Consider the following 21,931-nt stretch of genomic DNA (forward strand, 5'->3'; position numbering starts at 1 on the left):
GAGGGAGTGGAAGGATGGCTTTAGCAGCAGATACAGAGGAAGAGAAGGTAGAGAGGAGGGAGTGGAAGGATGGCTTTAGCAGCAGATACAGAGGAAAGGAAGGTAGAGAAGAGGGAGTGGAAGGATGGCTTTAGCAGCAGATACAGAGGAAGAGAAGGTAGAGAGGAGGGAGTGGAAGGATGGCTTTAGCAGCAGATACAGAGGAAGAGAAGGTAGAGAGGAGGGAGTGGAAGGATGGCTTTAGCAGCAGATACAGAGGAAGAGAAGGTAGAGAGGAGGGAGTGGAAGGATGGCTTTAGCAGCAGATACAGAGGAAGAGGGGGTAGAGAGGAGGGAGTGGAAGGATGGCTTTAGCAGCAGATACAGAGGAAGAGAAGGTAGAGAGGGAGGGAGTGGAAGGATGGCTTTAGCAGCAGATAGAGGAAGAGAAGGTAGAGAGGAGGGAGTGGAAGGATGGCTTTAGCAGCAGATACAGACGAAGAGAAGGTAGAGAGGAGGGAGTGGAAGGATGGCTTTAGCAGCAGACACAGAGGAAAGGAAGGTAGAGAGGAGGGAGTGGAAGGATGGCTTTAGCAGCAGATACAGAGGAAGAGAAGGTAGAGAGGAGGGAGTGGAAGGATGGCTTTAGCAGCAGATACAGAGGAAGAGAAGGTAGAGAGGAGGGAGTGGAAGGATGGCTTTAGCAGCAGATACAGAGGAAAGGAAGGTAGAGAGGAGGGAGTGGAAGGATGGCTTTAGCAGCAGATACAGAGGAAAGGAAGGTATAGAGGAGGGAGTGGAAGGATGGCTTTAGCAGCAGATACAGAGGAAGAGGAGGTAGAGAGGAGGGAGTGGAAGGATGGCTTTAGCAGCAGATACAGAGGAAGAGAAGGTAGAGAGGAGGGAGTGGAAGGATGGCTTTAGCAGCAGATACAGAGGAAAGGAAGGTAGAGAGGAGGGAGTGGAAGGATGGCTTTAGCAGCAGATACAGAGGAAAGGAAGGTAGAGAGGAGGGAGTGGAAGGATGGCTTTAGCAGCAGATACAGAGGAAGATAAGGTAGAGAGGAGGGAGTGGAAGGATGGCTTTAGCAGCAGATACAGAGGAAAGGAAGGTATAGAGGGAGGGAGTGGAAGGATGGCTTTAGCAGCAGATACAGAGGAAAGGAAGGTAGAGAGGAGGGAGTGTAAGGATGGCTTTAGCAGCAGATACAGAGGAAAAGAAGGTATAGAGGAGGGAGTGGAAGGATGGCTTTAGCAGCAGATAGAGGAAGAGAAGGTAGAGAGGAGGGAGTGGAAGGATGGCTTTAGCAGCAGATACAGATGAAGAGAAGGTAGAGAGGAGGGAGTGGAAGGATGGCTTTAGCAGCAGATACAGAGGAAAGGAAGGTAGAGAGGGAGGGAGTGGAAGGATGGCTTTAGCAGCAGATACAGAGGAAAGGAAGGTAGAGAGGAGGGAGTGGAAGGATGGCTTTAGCAGCAGATACAGAGGAAAGGAAGGTATAGAGGAAGGAGTGGAAGGATGGCTTTAGCAGCAGATACAGAGGAAGAGAAGGTAGAGAGGGAGGGAGTGGAAGGATGGCTTTAGCAGCAGATAGAGGAAGAGAAGGTAGAGAGGAGGGAGTGGAAGGATGGCTTTAGCAGCAGATACAGAGGAAGAGAAGGTAGAGAGGAGGGAGTGGAAGGATGGCTTTAGCAGCAGATACAGAGGAAAGGAAGGTAGAGAGGAGGGAGTGGAAGGATGGCTTTAGCAGCAGATACAGAGGAAAGGAAGGTAGAGAGGAGGGAGTGGAAGGATGGCTTTAGCAGCAGATACAGAGGAAGAGGAGGTATAGAGGAGGGAGTGGAAGGATGGCTTTAGCATCAGATACAGAGGAAGAGAAGGTAGAGAGGGAGGGAGTGGAAGGATGGCTTTAGCAGCAGATAGAGGAAGAGAAGGTAGAGAGGAGGGAGTGGAAGGATGGCTTTAGCAGCAGATACAGAGGAAGAGAAGGTAGAGAGGAGGGAGTGGAAGGATGGCTTTAGCAGCAGATACAGAGGAAGAGAAGGTAGAGAGGGAGGAAGTGGAAGGATGGCTTTAGCAGCAGATAGAGGAAGATAAGGTAGAGAGGAGGGAGTGGAAGGATGGCTTTAGCAGCAGATACAGAGGAAGAGAAGGTAGAGAGGAGGGAGTGGAAGGATGGCTTTAGCAGCAGATACAGAGGAAAGGAAGGTAGAGAGGAGGGAGTGGAAGGATGGCTTTAGCAGCAGATACAGAGGAAGATAAGGTAGAGAGGAGGGAGTGGAAGGATGGCTTTAGCAGCAGATACAGAGGAAGAGAATGTAGAGAGGAGGGAGTGGAAGGATGGCTTTAGCAGCAGATACAGAGGAAGAGAAGGTAGAGAGGAGGGAGTGGAAGGATGGCTTTAGCAGCAGATACAGAGGAAGAGAAGGTAGAGAGGAGGGAGTGGAAGGATGGCTTTAGCAGCAGATACAGAGGAAAGGAAGGTAGAGAAGAGGGAGTGGAAGGATGGCTTTAGCAGCAGATACAGAGGAAGAGAAGGTAGAGAGGAGGGAGTGGAAGGATGGCTTTAGCAGCAGATACAGAGGAAGAGAAGGTAGAGAGGAGGGAGTGGAAGGATGGCTTTAGCAGCAGATACAGAGGAAGATAAGGTAGAGAGGAGGGAGTGGAAGGATGGCTTTAGCAGCAGATACAGAGGAAGAGGGGGTAGAGAGGAGGGAGTGGAAGGATGGCTTTAGCAGCAGATACAGAGGAAGAGAAGGTAGAGAGGGAGGGAGTGGAAGGATGGCTTTAGCAGCAGATAGAGGAAGAGAAGGTAGAGAGGAGGGAGTGGAAGGATGGCTTTAGCAGCAGATACAGACGAAGAGAAGGTAGAGAGGAGGGAGTGGAAGGATGGCTTTAGCAGCAGACACAGAGGAAAGGAAGGTAGAGAGGAGGGAGTGGAAGGATGGCTTTAGCAGCAGATACAGAGGAAGATAAGGTAGAGAGGAGGGAGTGGAAGGATGGCTTTAGCAGCAGATACAGAGGAAGAGAAGGTAGAGAGGAGGGAGTGGAAGGATGGCTTTAGCAGCAGATACAGAGGAAAGGAAGGTAGAGAGGAGGGAGTGGAAGGATGGCTTTAGCAGCAGATACAGAGGAAAGGAAGGTATAGAGGAGGGAGTGGAAGGATGGCTTTAGCAGCAGATACAGAGGAAGAGGAGGTAGAGAGGAGGGAGTGGAAGGATGCCTTTAGCAGCAGATACAGAGGAAGAGAAGGTAGAGAGGAGGGAGTGGAAGGATGGCTTTAGCAGCAGATACAGAGGAAAGGAAGGTAGAGAGGAGGGAGTGGAAGGATGGCTTTAGCAGCAGATACAGAGGAAAGGAAGGTAGAGAGGAGGGAGTGGAAGGATGGCTTTAGCAGCAGATACAGAGGAAGATAAGGTAGAGAGGAGGGAGTGGAAGGATGGCTTTAGCAGCAGATACAGAGGAAAGGAAGGTATAGAGGGAGGGAGTGGAAGGATGGCTTTAGCAGCAGATACAGAGGAAAGGAAGGTAGAGAGGAGGGAGTGTAAGGATGGCTTTAGCAGCAGATACAGAGGAAAAGAAGGTATAGAGGAGGGAGTGGAAGGATGGCTTTAGCAGCAGATAGAGGAAGAGAAGGTAGAGAGGAGGGAGTGGAAGGATGGCTTTAGCAGCAGATACAGATGAAGAGAAGGTAGAGAGGAGGGAGTGGAAGGATGGCTTTAGCAGCAGATACAGAGGAAAGGAAGGTAGAGAGGGAGGGAGTGGAAGGATGGCTTTAGCAGCAGATACAGAGGAAAGGAAGGTAGAGAGGAGGGAGTGGAAGGATGGCTTTAGCAGCAGATACAGAGGAAAGGAAGGTATAGAGGAAGGAGTGGAAGGATGGCTTTAGCAGCAGATACAGAGGAAGAGAAGGTAGAGAGGGAGGGAGTGGAAGGATGGCTTTAGCAGCAGATAGAGGAAGAGAAGGTAGAGAGGAGGGAGTGGAAGGATGGCTTTAGCAGCAGATACAGAGGAAGAGAAGGTAGAGAGGAGGGAGTGGAAGGATGGCTTTAGCAGCAGATACAGAGGAAAGGAAGGTAGAGAGGAGGGAGTGGAAGGATGGCTTTAGCAGCAGATACAGAGGAAAGGAAGGTAGAGAGGAGGGAGTGGAAGGATGGCTTTAGCAGCAGATACAGAGGAAGAGGAGGTATAGAGGAGGGAGTGGAAGGATGGCTTTAGCATCAGATACAGAGGAAGAGAAGGTAGAGAGGGAGGGAGTGGAAGGATGGCTTTAGCAGCAGATAGAGGAAGAGAAGGTAGAGAGGAGGGAGTGGAAGGATGGCTTTAGCAGCAGATACAGAGGAAGAGAAGGTAGAGAGGAGGGAGTGGAAGGATGGCTTTAGCAGCAGATACAGAGGAAGAGAAGGTAGAGAGGGAGGGAGTGGAAGGATGGCTTTAGCAGCAGATAGAGGAAGAGAAGGTAGAGAGGAGGGAGTGGAAGGATGGCTTTAGCAGCAGATACAGAGGAAGAGAAGGTAGAGAGGAGGGAGTGGAAGGATGGCTTTAGCAGCAGATACAGAGGAAAGGAAGGTAGAGAGGAGGGAGTGGAAGGATGGCTTTAGCAGCAGATACAGAGGAAGAGAAGGTAGAGAGGAGGGAGTGGAAGGATGGCTTTAGCAGCAGATACAGAGGAAAGGAAGGTATAGAGGAGGGAGTGGAAGGATGGCTTTAGCAGCAGATACAGAGGAAGAGAAGGTAGAGAGGGAGGGAGTGGAAGGATGGCTTTAGCAGCAGATAGAGGAAGAGAAGGTAGAGAGGAGGGAGTGGAAGGATGGCTTTAGCAGCAGATACAGAGGAAGAGAAGGTAGAGAGGAGGGAGTGGAAGGATGGCTTTAGCAGCAGATACAGAGGAAAGGAAGGTAGAGAGGAGGGAGTGGAAGGATGGCTTTAGCAGCAGATACAGAGGAAGAGGAGGTAGAGAGGAGGGAGTGGAAGGATGGCTTTAGCAGCAGATACAGAGGTAGAGAAGGTAGAGAGGGAGGGAGTGGAAGGATGGCTTTAGCAGCAGATACAGAGGAAGAGAAGGTAGAGAGGAGGGAGTGGAAGGATGGCTTTAGCAGCAGATACAGAGGAAGAGGAGGTAGAGAGGAGGGAGTGGAAGGATGGCTTTAGCAGCAGATACAGAGGAAAGGAAGGTAGAGAGGAGGGAGTGGAAGGATGGCTTTAGCAGCAGATACAGAGGAAGAGAAGGTAGAGAGGAGGGAGTGGAAGGATGGCTTTAGCAGCAGATACAGAGGAAGAGAAGGTAGAGAGGAGGGAGTGGAAGGATGGCTTTAGCAGCAGATACAGAGGAAGAGAAGGTAGAGAGGGAGGGAGTGGAAGGATGGCTTTAGCAGCAGATAGAGGAAGAGAAGGTAGAGAGGAGGGAGTGGAAGGATGGCTTTAGCAGCAGATACAGACGAAGAGAAGGTAGAGAGGAGGGAGTGGAAGGATGGCTTTAGCAGCAGACACAGAGGAAAGGAAGGTAGAGAGGAGGGAGTGGAAGGATGGCTTTAGCAGCAGATACAGAGGAAGAGAAGGTAGAGAGGGAGGGAGTGGAAGGATGGCTTTAGCAGCAGATAGAGGAAGAGAAGGTAGAGAGGAGGGAGTGGAAGGATGGCTTTAGCAGCAGATACAGACGAAGAGAAGGTAGAGAGGAGGGAGTGGAAGGATGGCTTTAGCAGCAGATACAGAGGAAGAGAAGGTATAGAGGAGGGAGTGGGAGGATGGCTTTAGCAGCAGATACAGGGGAAGAGAAGGTAGAGAGGAGGGAGCGGAAGGATGGCTTTAGCAGCAGATAGAGGAAGAGAAGGTAGAGAGGAGGGAGTGGAAGGATGGCTTTAGCAGCAGATAGAGGAAGAGAAGGTAGAGAGGAGGGAGTGGAAGGATGGCTTTAGCAGCAGATAGAGGAAGAGAAGGTAGAGAGGAGGGAGTGGAAGGATGGCTTTAGCAGCAGATACAGAGGAAGAGGAGGTAGAGAGGAGGGAGTGGAAGGATGGCTTTAGCAGCAGATACAGAGGAAAGGAAGGTAGAGAGGAGGGAGTGGAAGGATGGCTTTAGCAGCAGATACAGAGGAAAGGAAGGTAGAGAGGGAGGGAGTGGAAGGATGGCTTTAGCAGCAGATACAGAGGAAGAGAAGGTAGAGAGGAGGGAGTGGAAGGATGGCTTTAGCAGCAGATACAGAGGAAAGGAAGGTAGAGAGGGAGGGAGTGGAAGGATGGCTTTAGCAGCAGATACAGAGGAAAGGAAGGTAGAGAGGGAGGGAGTGGAAGGATGGCTTTAGCAGCAGATACAGAGGAAAGGAAGGTAGAGAGGGAGGGAGTGGAAGGATGGCTTTAGCAGCAGATACAGAGGAAAGGAAGGTAGAGAGGAGGGAGTGGAAGGATGGCTTTAGCAGCAGATACAGAGGAAAGGAAGGTAGAGAGGAGGGAGTGGAAGGATGGCTTTAGCAGCAGATAAAGAGGAAGAGAAGGTAGAGAGGGAGGGAGTGGAAGGATGGCTTTAGCAGCAGATACAGAGGAGGAGAAGGTAGAGAGGAGGGAGTGGAAGGATGGCTTTAGCAGCAGATACAGAGGAAGAGAAGGTAGAGAGGAGGGAGTGGAAGGATGGCTTTAGCAGCAGATACAGAGGAAAGGAAGGTAGAGAGGAGGGAGTGGAAGGATGGCTTTAGCAGCAGATACAGAGGAAGAGAAGGTAGAGAGGAGGGAGTGGAAGGATGGCTTTAGCAGCAGATAGAGGAAGAGAAGGTAGAGAGGAGGGAGTGGAAGGATGGCTTTAGCAGCAGATACAGAGGAAGAGAAGGTAGAGAGGAGGGAGTGGAAGGATGGCTTTAGCAGCAGATACAGAGGAAAGGAAGGTATAGAGGAGGGAGTGGAAGGATGGCTTTAGCAGCAGATACAGAGGAAAGGAAGGTAGAGAGGAGGGAGTGGAAGGATGGCTTTAGCAGCAGATACAGAGGAAGAGAAGGTAGAGAGGAGGGAGTGGAAGGATGGCTTTAGCAGCAGATACAGAGGAAAGGAAGGTATAGAGGGAGTGGAAGGATGGCTTTAGCAGCAGATACAGAGGAAAATAAGGTAGAGAGGGAGGGAGTGGAAGGATGGCTTTAGCAGCAGATAGAGGAAGAGAAGGTAGAGAGGAGGGAGTGGAAGGATGGCTTTAGCAGCAGATACAGAGGAAGAGAGGGTAGAGAGGAGGGAGTGGAAGGATGGCTTTAGCAGCAGATACAGAGGAAAGGAAGGTAGAGAGGAGGGAGTGGAAGGATGGCTTTAGCAGCAGATACAGAGGAAGAGAAGGTAGAGAGGAGGGAGTGGAAGGATGGCTTTAGCAGCAGATACAGAGGAAGAGAAGGTAGAGAGGAGGGAGTGGAAGGATGGCTTTAGCAGCAGATACAGAGGAAAGGAAGGTAGAGAGGAGGGAGTGGAAGGATGGCTTTAGCAGCAGATACAGAGGAAAGGAAGGTTATAGGAGGGAGTGGAAGGATGGCTTTAGCAGCAGATACAGAGGAAGAGAAGGTAGAGAGGAGGGAATGGAAGGATGGCTTTAGCAGCAGATACAGAGGAAAGGAAGGTAGAGAGGAGGGAGTGGAAGGATGGCTTTAGCAGCAGATACAGAGGAAAGGAAGGTAGAGAGGAGGGAGTGGAAGGATGGCTTTAGCAGCAGATACAGAGGAAAGGAAGGTAGAGAGGAGGGAGTGGAAGGATGGCTTTAGCAGCAGATACAGAGGAAGAGAAGGTAGAGAGGAGGGAGTGGAAGGATGGCTTTAGCAGCAGATACAGAGGAAAGGAAGGTATAGAGGGAGTGGAAGGATGGCTTTAGCAGCAGATACAGAGGAAAAGAAGGTAGAGAGGGAGGGAGTGGAAGGATGGCTTTAGCAGCAGATAGAGGAAGAGAAGGTAGAGAGGAGGGAGTGGAAGGATGGCTTTAGCAGCAGATACAGAGGTAGAGAAGGTAGAGAGGAGGGAGTGGAAGGATGGCTTTAGCAGCAGATACAGAGGTAGAGAAGGTAGAGAGGGAGGGAGTGGAAGGATGGCTTTAGCAGCAGATACAGAGGAAGAGGAGGTAGAGAGGAGGGAGTGGAAGGATGGTTTTAGCAGAAGATACAGAGGAAAGGAAGGTAGAGAGGAGGGAGTGGAAGGATGGCTTTAGCAGCAGATACAGAGGAAAGGAAGGTAGAGAGGGAGGGAGTGGAAGGATGGCTTTAGCAGCAGATACAGAGGAAGAGAAGGTAGAGAGGAGGGAGTGGAAGGATGGCTTTAGCAGCAGATACAGAGGAAGAGAAGGTAGAGAGGAGGGAGTGGAAGGATGGCTTTAGCAGCAGATACAGAGGAAAGGAAGGTAGAGAGGGAGTGGAAGGATGGCTTTAGCAGCAGATACAGAGGAAGAGAAGGTAGAGAGGAGGGAGTGGAAGGATGGCTTTAGCAGCAGATACAGAGGAAGAGAAGGTAGAGAGGAGGGAGTGGAAGGATGGCTTTAGCAGCAGATACAGAGGAAAGGAAGGTAGAGAGGGAGTGGAAGGATGGCTTTAGCAGCAGATACAGAGGAAGAGAATGTAGAGAGGAGGGAGTGGAAGGATGGCTTTAGCAGCAGATACAGAGGAAGAGAAGGTAGAGAGGAGGGAGTGGAAGGATGGCTTTAGCAGCAGATACAGAGGAAGAGAAGGTAGAGAGGAGGGAGTGGAAGGATGGCTTTAGCAGCAGATACAGAGGAAGAGAAGGTAGAGAGGAGGGAGCAGGGACGGCTTGTTCAATAGGGCGATATGGGCGACGCACTGCCAAACGGGAAAAGGAAGGGATTTTTTTTCTAATCAATTATATCACGGCAACAGCAGTTATCAGTGTTCACGTCTGATCTGCCAGCCACTAAATGTCAAATCAGGCTAAAGTCGTGCTTCAAATGGCCCCGCCCGTTTTTGGGGCGATTTCAGTCAAGTTGAAAATCGCCCAGAAGTTTCTCATAGCCTGTCATGTAAAATCTATTTTTTTCACATTTCAAAGCTTTCAATACATTCTCTATGGGTGTCTGTGGGCTTGCACTTACGCGCTTTCGTCATACGTGACGTAACGTTGAACGTAACTAAGACAATGGCGGCTAGAAGCGTCTCTGTTGCGACCTGCAGTGCGGCGTTATTTTATGTTTTTAATTTGTAGACTTAGTTTACAAACATTCTGCCAACCATGGATTTCCAGTGGTTGGTTTTGGACTGATCTTGTTGATCGTGTACATACCCGCTACGAACGGACTAAATAATGAAAACGCTGCTGGCAGCTGAATCCCAATACAGCTGGGAGACTTGGCTGGATGAGTCCCGGACAGAGAAGTGGAGCCGGCCACCTTCACCCTGGTCAGAGCGGACCGCGATCCTGGTAAGAGAGCGACTCTGTACCCCGACATTGAACTGCTTTCTGTGTCATTGCGACCTTACTATCAATTCAATTCAATTTAAGGGCTTTATTGGCATGGGAAACGTGTGTTAACATTGCCAAAGCAAGGGAAGTAGATAGTAAACAAAAGTGAAATAAACAATAAATATTAACAGTAAACATTACACTCAGAAGTTTCAAAAGAATAAAGACATTTCAAATGTCATATTATGTATATATACAGTGTTGTTACAATGTGCAAATAGTTAAAGTACAAATGGGAAAATAAATAAACATAAATATGGGTTGTATTTACAATGGTGTTTGTTCTTCACTGGTTGCCCTTTTCTTGTGGCAACAGGTCACAAATCTTGCAGCTGTGATGGCACACTGTGGTTTTTCACCCAGTAGATAAGGGAGTTTATCAAAATTGGGTTTGTTTTCGAATTCTTTATGGATCGCTGTAATCTGAGGGAAATATGTGTCTCTAATATGGTCATACATTTGGCAGGAGGTTAGGAAGTGCAGCTCAGTTTCCACCTCATTTTGTGGGCAGTGTGCACATAGCCTGTCTTCTCTTGAGAGCCAGGTCTGCCTACGGCGGCCTTTCTCAATAGCAAGGCTATGGTCACTGAGTCTGTACATAGTCAAAGCTTTCATTAAGTTTGGGTCAGTCACAGTGGTCAGGTATTCTGCCACTGTGTACTCTCTGTTTAGGGCCAAATAGCATTCTAGTTTGCTCTGTTTTTTTGTTTGTTCTTTCCAATGTGTCAAGTAATTCTCTTTTTGTTTTCTCATGATTTGGTTGGGTCTAATTGTGTTGTTGTTGTTGTTGTTGTTGTTGTCCTGGGGCTGTGTGGGGTCTGTTTGTGTTTGTGAACAGAGGCCCAGGACAAGCTTACTTAGGGGACTCTTCTCCAAGTTCATCTCTCTGTAGGTGATGGCTTTGTTATGGAAGGTTTGGGAATCGCTTCCTTTTAAGTGGTTACTATCTGCCCCGTGAGTTCCCCCAATTGTTTGTTACCGTTGTGTACTGTTGATAATCACAAGTTTACTGGAGAACTGAGACCAAGTAGAGACTTTGGACAGGGTGGATATGGTATAATAAAGGCAGTTTATTCAGAGGTAAAGATATCTGGAATCGCGTGCACGGACTCGTGCACGTGTGTAGGTCACCTAAATCATCAGAAAAATTGCCCCTCCTGAGAATTTTTTCAGGAGCCGCCACTGGGAGGGAGTGTAAGGATGGCTTTAGCAGCAGATACAGAGGAAGAGAAGGTAGAGAGGAGGGAGTGGAAGGATGGCTTTAGCAGCAGATACAGAGGAAGAGAAGGTAGAGAGGAGGGAGTGGAAGGATGGCTTTAGCAGCAGATACAGAGGAAGAGAAGGTAGAGAGGAGGGAGTGGAAGGATGGCTTTAGCAGCAGATACAGAGGAAGAGAAGGTAGAGAGGAGGGAGTGGAAGGATGGCTTTAGCAGCAGATACAGAGGAAGAGAAGGTAGAGAGGAGGGAGTGGAAGGATAATAACATATATAAGGTCCTTGGACCTTAAGGAGTAACGGTAACGTTAGGCTCCTTAAGAATGCATCTTGGGCTAGCTGAGCCTGTGAATATCATGTAGCTAGCTGAGCCTGTGGATATCATGTAGCTAGCTGAGCCTGTGGATACCATGTAGCTAGCTGAGCCTGTGAATACCATGTAGCTAGCTGAGCCTGTGAATATCATGTAGCTAGCTGAGCCTGTGAATATCATGTAGCTAGCTGAGCCTGTGAATACCATGTAGCTAGCTGAGCCTGTGAATATCATGTAGCTAGCTGAGCCTGTGAATATCATGTAGCTAGCTGAGTCTGTGAATACCATGTAGCTAGCTGAGCCTGTGAATATCATCTAGCTAGCTGAGCCTGTGAATACCATGTAGCTAGCTGAGCCTGTGGATATAATGTAGCTAGCTGAGCCTGTGAATACCATGTAGCTAGCTGAGCCTGTGAATATCATGTAGCTAGCTGAGCCTGTGAATATCATGTAGCTAGCTGAGCCTGTGAATACCATGTAGCTAGCTGAGCCTGTGAATATCATCTAGCTAGCTGAGCCTGTGAATATCATGTAGCTAGCTGAGCCTGTGGATATCATGTAGCTAGCTGAGCCTGTGAATATCATGTAGCTAGCTGAGCTTGTGAATATCATGTAGCTAGCTGCGCCTGTGAATATCATGTAGCTAGCTGAGCCTGTGAATATCATGTAGCTAGCTGAGCCTGTGAATATCATGTAACTAGCTGAGCCTGTGGATATCATGTAGCTAGCTGAGCCTGTGAATGCCATGTAGCTAGCTGAGCCTGTGGATATCATGTAGCTAGCTGAGCCTGTGAATATCATGTAGCTAGCTGAGCCTGTGAATATCATGTAGCTAGCTGAGCCTGCGAATATCATGTAACTAGCTGAGCCTGTGGATATCATGTAGCTAGCTGAGCCTGTGAATACCATGTAGCTAGCTGAGCCTGTGGATATAATGTAGCTAGCTGAGCCTGTGAATATCATGTAGCTAGCTGAGCCTGTGAATATCATGTAGCTAGCTGAGCCTGTGGATATCATGTAGCTAGCTGAGCCTGTGAATACCATGTAGCTAGCTGAGCCTGTGGATATAATGTAGCTAGCTGAGCCTGTGAATATCATGTAGCTAGCTGAGCCTGTGAATATCATGTAGCTAGCTGAGCCTGTGGATATCATGTAGCTAGCTGAGCCTGTGAATACCATGTAGCTAGCTGAGCCTGTGAATATCATGTAACTAGCTGAGCCTGTGGATATCATGTAGCTAGCTGAGCCTGTTATTGGGGATTTATTATTCTCCTAAATTGATGGGATGACTAACTTAGAAAGAATGCATTCTTGACTGGGCTAATGTAGGCTGTGACACCTGGCAAGGCTGTGATTGATGTGAAGAGCTGCTTTAGGGGGTAAAAATAAGATAAGGATTGTGTCTTCAAATGCTAGACTATAATAGTTATTTGTGATCTGTGAGCCTTCCTTTGACTAGGAATGATGTCTAAGGGAGCTGGCTCTTCTCACTATGATAGGTTGTTATGATAATCTTGTGCCTGGCTGAAGTGTGTAACAAATGGCGCCGAAGAGATGAGACCAACCCCTGAACCAACGGATTGGCTGAGAAAGTTTAAACCACGCTCAAGTCTTTACTCTAATTGGCCAGCAGAGAAGTGGGAAACTTTCTGTCAGAGTATTTGGGTATTGTTTCTGAAACAATGTGTTAGTTGTCTGGAGTGTCCTGCGAGACATCACAGAGAGCCCGTATATACGAAACATCATATTTGCCATTGAAGGTTTTTGCATTAATTAAAATAATTAGTATACCTTAGAAGTCGTGTTGACCTCTTTTGTTCCTGATACCAGATTTGAATTGACGTGACTTTGACACTGTGAATACCATGTAGCTAGCTGAGCCTGTGAATACCATGTAGCTAGCTGAGCCTGTGAATACCATGTAGCTAGCTGGGCCTGTGGATTTCATGTAGCTAGCTGAGCCTGTGAATATCATGTAGGGAAGCTGTTAATATCATGCAGGTAGCTGTGGATACCATGTAGGGTAGCTGTGAATATCATGTAGCTAGTTGTGAATACCATGTAGAATAGCTATGAATAGCATGTATCTAGCTGTGAATATCATGTAGGTAGCTGAGCCTGTGAATACCATGTAAGGTAGCTGTTAATATCATGTATCTAGCTGTGAATATCATGTAGGGTAGCTGTGAATACCATGTAGGGCAGCTGTGAATATCATGTAGCTTGTTGTGAATACCATGTAGGGTAGTTGTGAATATTATGTAGGTCGCTGTGAATATCATGTAGGTCGCTGTGAATACCATCTGGGGTAGCTGTGAGTACCATGTAGGGTAGCTGTGAATACCATGTAGGCCAGCTGTGAATACCATGTAGCTAGTTGTGAATACCATGTAGTGTAGCTTTGAATATCATGTAGGGAACAGTTTTTTTATTTTATTTTTTATTACACTTTATTTAACCAGGTAAGCCAGTTGAGAACAAGTTCTCATTTACAACTGCAACCTGGCCAAGATAAAGCAAAGCAGTGCGATAAAAACAACAACACAGTTACATATGGGATAAACAACACAAAGTCAAAAATACAACATAAAATATATATACAGTGTGTGCAAATGTAGCAAGTTATGGAGGTAAGGCAATAAATAGGCCATAGTGCAAAATAATTACAATTTAGTATTAACACTGGAATGATAGATGTGCAAGAGATGATGTGCAAATAGAGATACTGGGGTGCAAATGAGCAAAATAAATAACAACGTAAATAACTATGGGGATGAGGTAGTTGGGCGGGCTAATTTCAGATGGGCTGTGTACAGGTGCAGTGATCGGTAAGGTGCTCTGACAACTGATGCTTAAAGTTATTGAGGGAGATAAGAGTCTCCAGCTTCAGAGATTTTTGCAATTTGTTCCAGTAGCTGTGAATACCATGTAGGGTTGCTAGCTAAGTAAATGTGTTTAGCCCCAGATCAGTGCATGAGTAGTGAAGGAAGCCAACTAGCTCCTAGGAATTAGATGCACCCAGTCATACATAGTGGTCCTAGCTAGCTAATGCACTTTGACCAAAACACGAATTATTCATTCAGGCTATTTGACGGCTGTTTCGAAGTCGAAATTGCCCTGCCACAACGGCTACATGATTAAATCACACAAGCCAGGCTATGAGCGGTTGGGAAGCGCTGTGCTTGTAGCTAACGTTAGCCATAGCACATAATGCTAACTAGCTAGCACGTCAGCTTATTGGCGACCTCAAACAAATAAATCTAAACATCTCATTATTTGCAGGTCAGGGGTGTTTGTATAGCCTTTCCCCTGAATTGTAGGTTTTATTTTTGGTTACCTACTTCCGGTTTTTGGTCCGGGCACCTCGGGGAGACCAGGACAGGATTCCGGAAGGAGAAGAGTATTTGGTCCGGTTGTCACTAGTTACCACAGCCACAAAGTCAAATCCCACCTATTTCTATAATTTATCTTCTTTAAAATGTAAACCTAACGTTAACCCCACACTGCTAACCTTATACCTAACCTTAAATTAAGACCAAAAAGCACATTTTTGTTTTAATGAATTTTTACGATAGACAATTTTGACTCTGTGGCTGTGGTAACTAGTGACGACCCTTTGGTCCCCCCTTCTGAGACGTCGCGGTTGCTAGAGATGGAAGGAAACAGGGCAGTTGTATAGTCGCTTTGGTTCAAAACTTAAGCTGTCCTACAAACTAAAGCCGGTCTCCAAAATGCCAAAGGACATCACAAAATAAAAAATGAAATGTCTCTATGATTTTGTATCTGGCTACCCGGAGGATTGTCAACACAAGTATAATGATTGTCCATCCATCGTCAGTCATCCGAATTGAATCATTTCCGATATAAATGTCGGGGAAAAAGTAATTTTACAAATCACGTATTTGCTAAATAATAAACGTTGTATTTGCACGATTCTGTGTTAATTTACTAATAACTAGAATTTTTTTTATGAAGATGGGTTGGTTTATTTTGTCGGCGACAAAGGGGGAGGAATGTTGTCGACGCACAACGTCTACAGCTAGCCAGCTAACCAGAGACTTGAGCTAGCTAACTAACTAGCAAACATAGTCTTGTTTTGAACTTTTGATGTAATGGGGGAAAAACCGTTGAAGATGTAAGTCACAGTTATGATAATTCATAGTAATTTATTAGCTTCCCCTAACTTGGTAGTAACGGTCAAAATTATAACCTAATAAAACTAGTTAACAGTGAGAGTCAACCACTACAAGCCGTGTAGCTAACTAACTTAGATGGCTACGATTGTCTCGATGGTCAAGTTGTCCAATTTCATGAGAAAGTACAGTTGCTTGTTTGAATACATTCTGCACGTAACTAGCTAGCTACGATTTCAATACTGTTTAATCTATTCTAGCCTTGCATGTGGTGACGTAGAGGGAAGCATTAATGCTGTGTTTAACCGCGTTCGACCATCCAGAAGAAGAGCGGCCAGTTTGATGTAAATCCTAACCACACATACACACACACATACATACATACATATCCCATCAGTAGGTAATCTCCTGTTCTCTCTGCAGCTGTTGCTGTGTGTAGGAAACTTCTTCGGTTTGTCTCCAGGAGCTCAGGCTGAATGGCAGGAGTACAAATCTGGAGCAAAGAAAGGTAACCTATTGTGGTTCTGAAGCTAGGAACGACATTGTGGGTCTGGAGTTAGGAACCACATTGTGGGTCTGGAGTTAGGAACCACATTGTCTTGACTGTTGTTGCAGCTCCCATCCACACATACATCCTGGGAGCAGCCAGCCAGGAGACCCTCTGCTTCTTCCCCAGCGCTGACGGCTGTGAGCTGGCTGACAACATCACATACCTTGGTAAGAGTAGACTCTGACCCCTGACCCTGAGTAGACTCTGACCTCTAACCCTGACCCTGAGTAGACTCTGACCTCTAACCCTGACCCTGAGTAGACTCTGACCTCTAACCCTGACCCTGAGTAGACTCTGACCTCTAACCCTGACCCTGAGTAGACTCTGACCTCTAACCCTGACCCTGAGTAGACTCTGACCTCTAACCCTGAGTAGACTCTGACCTCTAACCCTGACCCTGAGTAGACTCTGACCTCTAACCCTGACCCTGAGTAGACTCTGACCTCTAACCCTGACCCTGAGTAGACTCTTATCCAGAGCGACTTACAGTTAGTGTGTGCATACATTTTTTCATACTGGCCCCCCCGTGGGAATCGAACCCACAACGCTGGCGTTGCAAACGCCATGCTCTACCAACTGAGCTACACAGGAGTAGACTCTGACCTCTAACCTCTGACCCTACCTGGGTAATACAGCTGCTCTGTATCTCCACTGCTGTTTCACAGGCTTGACCATAACAACTCTCTCTCTCTCTCTCTCTCTCTCTCTCTCTCTCTCTCTCTCTCTCTCTCTCTCTCTCTCTCTCTCTCTCTCGTTCTCTCTCTCTCGTTCTCTCTCTCTCGTTCTCTCTCTCTCTCTCTCTCTCCCTCTCTCTCTGTCTCTCTCTCTCTCTCTCTCTCTGTTCTCTCTCTCTCTCTCTCTCTCTCTCTCTCTCTCTCTCTCTCTCTCTCTCTCTCTCTCTCTCTCTCTCTCTCTCTCTCTCTCTCACTCTCTCTCTCACACTCTCCCTGTGTGTCAGGTCGTCGTGGTGTTTTCACAGGGGCGTCAGGCCTGCAGATAGCGTATGTGAGTGGTCGTGAGGGGCAGCAGGATCCGGCACCAGCTCACTGCTTCTCTCCTAAAGACCTCACTCAGCTGGTGGAGCCACTGCTTAGCAACAAACAGTTCAAAGGAGTGGACATCTTGCTGACATCACAGTGGCCCCGCGGAGTCTGGCAGTACGCCAACAGCCCCGTAAGACACTCTAACTATCCTCTATCTAACCTAACTACCTTCTAACTAACCTAACTACCTTCTAACTATCCCTACCATCCCCTAACTATCCTCTATCTAACCTAACTACCTTCTATCTAACCTAACTACCTTCTAACTATCCTACCATCCCCTAACTATCCTCTATCTAACCTAACTACCTTCTATCTAACCTAACTACCTTCTAACTATCCCTACCATCCCCTAACTATCCTCTATCTAACCTAACTACCTTCTAACTAACCTCACTACTCTCTAACTATCCCTACCATCCCCTAACTACCTTCTATCTAACCTAACTACCTTCTAACTAACCTCACTACTCTCTAACTATCCCTACCATCCCCTAACTACCTTCTATCTAACCTAACTACCTTCTAACTAGCCTCACCAGCTCCTAACTATCCTCTATCTAACCTAACTACCTTCTAACTAGTCTCACCAGCTCCTAACTATCCCTACCATCCCCTAACTACCTTCTAACTAACCTCACTACTCTCTAACTATCCCTACCACCCCCTAACTACCTTCTATCTAACCTAACTACCTTCTATCTAACCTAACTACCTTCTAACTAACCTCACTACTCTCTAACTATCCCTACCATCCCCTAACTACCTTCTATCTAACCTAACTACCTTCTAACTAGCCTCACTACTCTCTAACTATCCTCTATCTAACCTAACTACCTTCTAACTAACCTCACTACTCTCTAACTAGCCTCACCATCCCCTAACTATCCTCTATCTAACCTAACTACCTCCTATCTAACCTAACTACCTTCTAACTAGCCTCACCAGCTCCTAACTATCCTCTATCTAACCTAACTACCTTCTAACTAGTCTCACCAGCTCCTAACTATCCCTACCATCCCCTAACTACCTTCTAACTAACCTCACTACTCTCTAACTATCCCTACCATCCCCTAACTACCTTCTATCTAACCTAACTACCTTCTATCTAACCTAACTACCTTCTAACTAACCTCACTACTCTCTAACTATCCCTACCATCCCCTAACTACCTTCTATCTAACCTAACTACCTTCTAACTAACCTCACTACTCTCTAACTAGCCTCACCATCCCCTAACTATCCTCTATCTAACCTAACTACCTCCTATCTAACCTAACTACCTTCTAACTAACCTCACTACTCTCTAACTATCCATACCATCCCCTAACTACCTTCTATCTAACCTAACTACCTTCTAACTAACCTCACCAGCTCCTAACTACCTTCTATCTAACCTAACTACCTCCTAACTAACCTCACCAGCTCCTAACTATCCTCTATCTAATTTAACTATCCTCTAACTAACCTAACTACTCTCTAACCAGCCCCACTACCCAATAGCTACCAGCCCCAGAGGCTGTGTGTTTGACCCAGATAAACAGTGTGGTTTCTTTGAAACTAAACTGTTCTTTGTTTCAGGAAGTCAACACTAAGTTCTGTGGAATAACCTCCATCTCCCAGCTGGCTTACAAGCTGAAACCGCGCTACCACTTTGCTGCTGTAGAGGGCGTTCACTATGAGAGACTACCTTACAGGTACACACACACACTATCATACACACACACACACACTATCATACACACACACACTATCATACACACACACACACACTATCATACACACACACACACACACACTATCATACACACACACACACACTATCATACACACACACACACACTATCATACACACACACACACTATCATACACACACAACACAACCTGACAGGTGAATACACACTGTATATAAACTACCATACTGCCACTTTGCTGCGGTAGAAGGAGTTCACTATGAGAGACTACCTTACAGGTACACACACACACACACTATCATACACACACAACACAACCTAACAGGTGAATACACACTGTATATAAACTACCATACTACCACTTTGCTGCGGTAGAGGGAGTTCACACGTTTGTGTGTGTGTGTGTGTGTTTGTGTGTTTGTGTGTGTGTTTGTGTGTGTGTGTGTGTGTGTGTGTGTGTGTGTAGGAATCATGTGGTTCTTCAGGAGAATGCTCAGCACGTCAGCAGATTTATTGCCCTGGCAACCGTCAACAACCCTGAGAAGAGAAAGGTAAGATAGAGGATAGTTAGGGGATGAACTATGTGTTTGCCTGTATGTGTATTGTTTACGTAGTTAGAATACATCCAGTATTGAACCTCTAGTACCTGGATGTATTGTAACTGTATCTCTCTCTCTAGTACCTGGATATATTGTAACTGTGTATCTCTCTCTAGTACCTGGATGTATTGTAACTGTATCTCTCTCTAGTACCTGGATGTATTGTAACTGTGTATCTCTCTCTAGTACCTGGATGTATTGTAACTGTATCTCTCTCTAGTACCTGGATGTATTGTAACTGTATCTCTCTAGTACCTGGATGTATTGTAACTGTATCTCTCTCTCTAGTACCTGGATGTATTGTAACTGTATCTCTCTAGTACCTGGATGTATTGTAACTGTATCTCTCTCTAGTACCTGGATGTATTGTAACTGTATCTCTCTAGTACCTGGATGTATTGTAACTGTATCTCTCTCTAGTACCTGGATGTATTGTAACTGTATCTCTCTCTAGTACCTGGATGTATTGTAACTGTATCTCTCTCTAGTACCTGGATGTATTGTAACTGTATCTCTCTCTAGTACCTGGATGTATTGTAACTGTATCTCTCTAGTACCTGGATGTATTGTAACTGTATCTCTCTAGTACCTGGATGTATTGTAACTGTATCTCTCTCTAGTACCTGGATGTATTGTAACTGTATCTCTCTCTAGTACCTGGATGTATTGTAACTGTATCTCTCTCTAGTACCTGGATGTATTGTAACTGTATCTCTCTCTAGTACCTGGATGTATTGTAACTGTATCTCTCTCTAGTACCTGGATGTATTGTAACTGTATCTCTCTCTCTAGTACCTGGATGTATTGTAACTGTATCTCTCTAGTACCTGGATGTATTGTAACTGTATCTCTCTCTAGTACCTGGATGTATTGTAACTGTATCTCTCTCTAGTACCTGGATGTATTGTAACTGTATCTCTCTAGTACCTGGATGTATTGTAACTGTATCTCTCTATAGTACCTGGATGTATTGTAACTGTATCTCTCTCTAGTACCTGGATGTATTGTAACTGTATCTCTCTCTCTAGTACCTGGATGTATTGTAACTGTATCTCTCTCTCTAGTACCTGGATATATTGTAACTGTGTATCTCTCTAGTACCTTGATGTATTGTAACTGTATCTCTCTCTAGTACCTGGATGTATTGTAACTGTATCTCTCTAGTACCTGGATGTATTGTAACTGTATCTCTCTAGTACCTGGATGTATTGTAACTGTGTATCTCTCTCTAGTACCTGGATGTATTGTAACTGTATCTCTCTCTAGTACCTGGATGTATTGTAACTGTATCTCTCTCTCTAGTACCTGGATGTATTGTAACTGTATCTCTCTCTAGTACCTGTATGTATTGTAACTGTATCTCTCTAGTACCTGGATGTATTGTAACTGTATCTCTCTCTAGTACCTGGATGTATTGTAACTGTATCTCTCTCTCTAGTACCTGGATGTATTGTAACTGTATCTCTCTCTAGTACCTGGATGTATTGTAACTGTATCTCTCTCTAGTACCTGGATGTATTGTAACTGTATCTCTCTAGTACCTGGATGTATTGTAACTGTATCTCTCTCTAGTACCTGGATGTATTGTAACTGTATCTCTCTAGTACCTGGATGTATTGTAACTGTATCTCTCTCTAGTACCTGGATGTATTGTAACTGTATCTCTCTCTAGTACCTGGATGTATTGTAACTGTATCTCTCTCTCTAGTACCTGGATGTATTGTAACTGTATCTCTCTCTAGTACCTGGATGTATTGTAACTGTATCTCTCTAGTACCTGGATGTATTGTAACTGTGTATCTCTCTCTAGTACCTGGATGTATTGTAACTGGTATCTCTCTAGTACCTGGATGTATTGTAACTGTATCTCTCTCTCTAGTACCTGGATGTATTGTAACTGTATCTCTCTCTAGTACCTGGATGTATTGTAACTGTATCTCTCTCTAGTACCTGGATGTATTGTAACTGTATCTCTCTCTCTAGTACCTGGATGTATTGTAACTGTATCTCTCTCTAGTACCTGGATGTATTGTAACTGTATCTCTCTCTAGTATCTGGATGTATTGTAACTGTATATCTCTCTCTAGTACCTGGATGTATTGTAACTGTATCTCTCTAGTACCTAGATGTATTGTAACTGTATCTCTCTAGTACCTGGATGTATTGTAACTGTATCTCTCTCTCTAGTACCTGGATGTATTGTAACTGTATCTCTCTTAGTACCTGGATGTATTGTAACTGTATCTCTCTCTAGTACCTGGATGTATTGTAACTGTATCTCTCTAGTACCTGGATGTATTGTAACTGTATCTCTCTCTAGTACCTGGATGTATTGTAACTGTATCTCTCTCTAGTACCTGGATGTATTGTAACTGTATCTCTCTCTAGTACCTGGATGTATTGTAACTGTATCTCTCTCTAGTACCTGGATGTATTGTAACTGTATCTCTCTAGTACCTGGATGTATTGTAACTGTATCTCTCTCTAGTACCTGGATGTATTGTAACTGTATCTCTCTCAGTACCTGGATGTATTGTAACTGTATCTCTCTCTAGTACCTGGATGTATTGTAACTGTATCTCTCTCTAGTACCTGGATGTATTGTAACTGTATCTCTCTCTAGTACCTGGATGTATTGTAACTGTATCTCTCTCTAGTACCTGGATGTATTGTAACTGTATCTCTCTCTAGTACCTGGATGTATTGTAACTGTATCTCTCTCTAGTACCTGGATGTATTGTAACTGTATCTCTCTCTAGTACCTGGATGTATTGTAACTGTATCTCTCTCTAGTACCTGGATGTATTGTAACTGTATCTCTCTAGTACCTGGATGTATTGTAACTGTATCTCTCTCTAGTACCTGGATGTATTGTAACTGTATCTCTCTAGTACCTGGATGTATTGTAACTGTATCTCTCTCTAGTACCTGGATGTATTGTAACTGTATCTCTCTCTCTAGTACCTGGATGTATTGTAACTG

The 21,931-nt window shown here is 45.7% G+C and overlaps 1 protein-coding gene and 1 long non-coding RNA gene across 2 annotated transcripts; one reads left to right on the top strand and one right to left on the bottom strand.

The window, feature by feature from the left end:
* Positions 1–14,987: 14,987 nt before the first annotated feature.
* Positions 14,988–18,985, top strand: LOC311119306 (CWF19-like protein 1; the record flags this gene model as incomplete). The annotated part of the gene is given in 9 exon segments (XM_084194028.1): positions 14,988–15,064; positions 15,323–15,375; positions 15,378–15,406; positions 15,486–15,570; positions 15,678–15,779; positions 16,571–16,785; positions 18,237–18,352; positions 18,817–18,901; positions 18,965–18,985. Coding segments are annotated over 9 exon segments (729 nt in total). The 5' UTR covers positions 14,988–15,041.
* A 1,567-nt stretch (positions 18,986–20,552) lies between these two features.
* On the bottom strand, positions 20,553–21,166 carry LOC311119307. Its single transcript, XR_014611933.1, has 3 exons — positions 21,104–21,166; positions 20,796–20,935; positions 20,553–20,660 (listed from the first exon to the last, which is right to left on the bottom strand). It is a non-coding gene; the product is annotated as an uncharacterized lncRNA (long non-coding RNA).
* Positions 21,167–21,931: the final 765 nt, after the last annotated feature.

Source organism: Coregonus lavaretus, assembly GCF_964263955.1.
Source record: "Coregonus lavaretus genome assembly, contig: HAP1_SCAFFOLD_252, whole genome shotgun sequence".
NCBI classification, from domain to species: Eukaryota; Metazoa; Chordata; class Actinopteri; order Salmoniformes; family Salmonidae; genus Coregonus; species Coregonus lavaretus.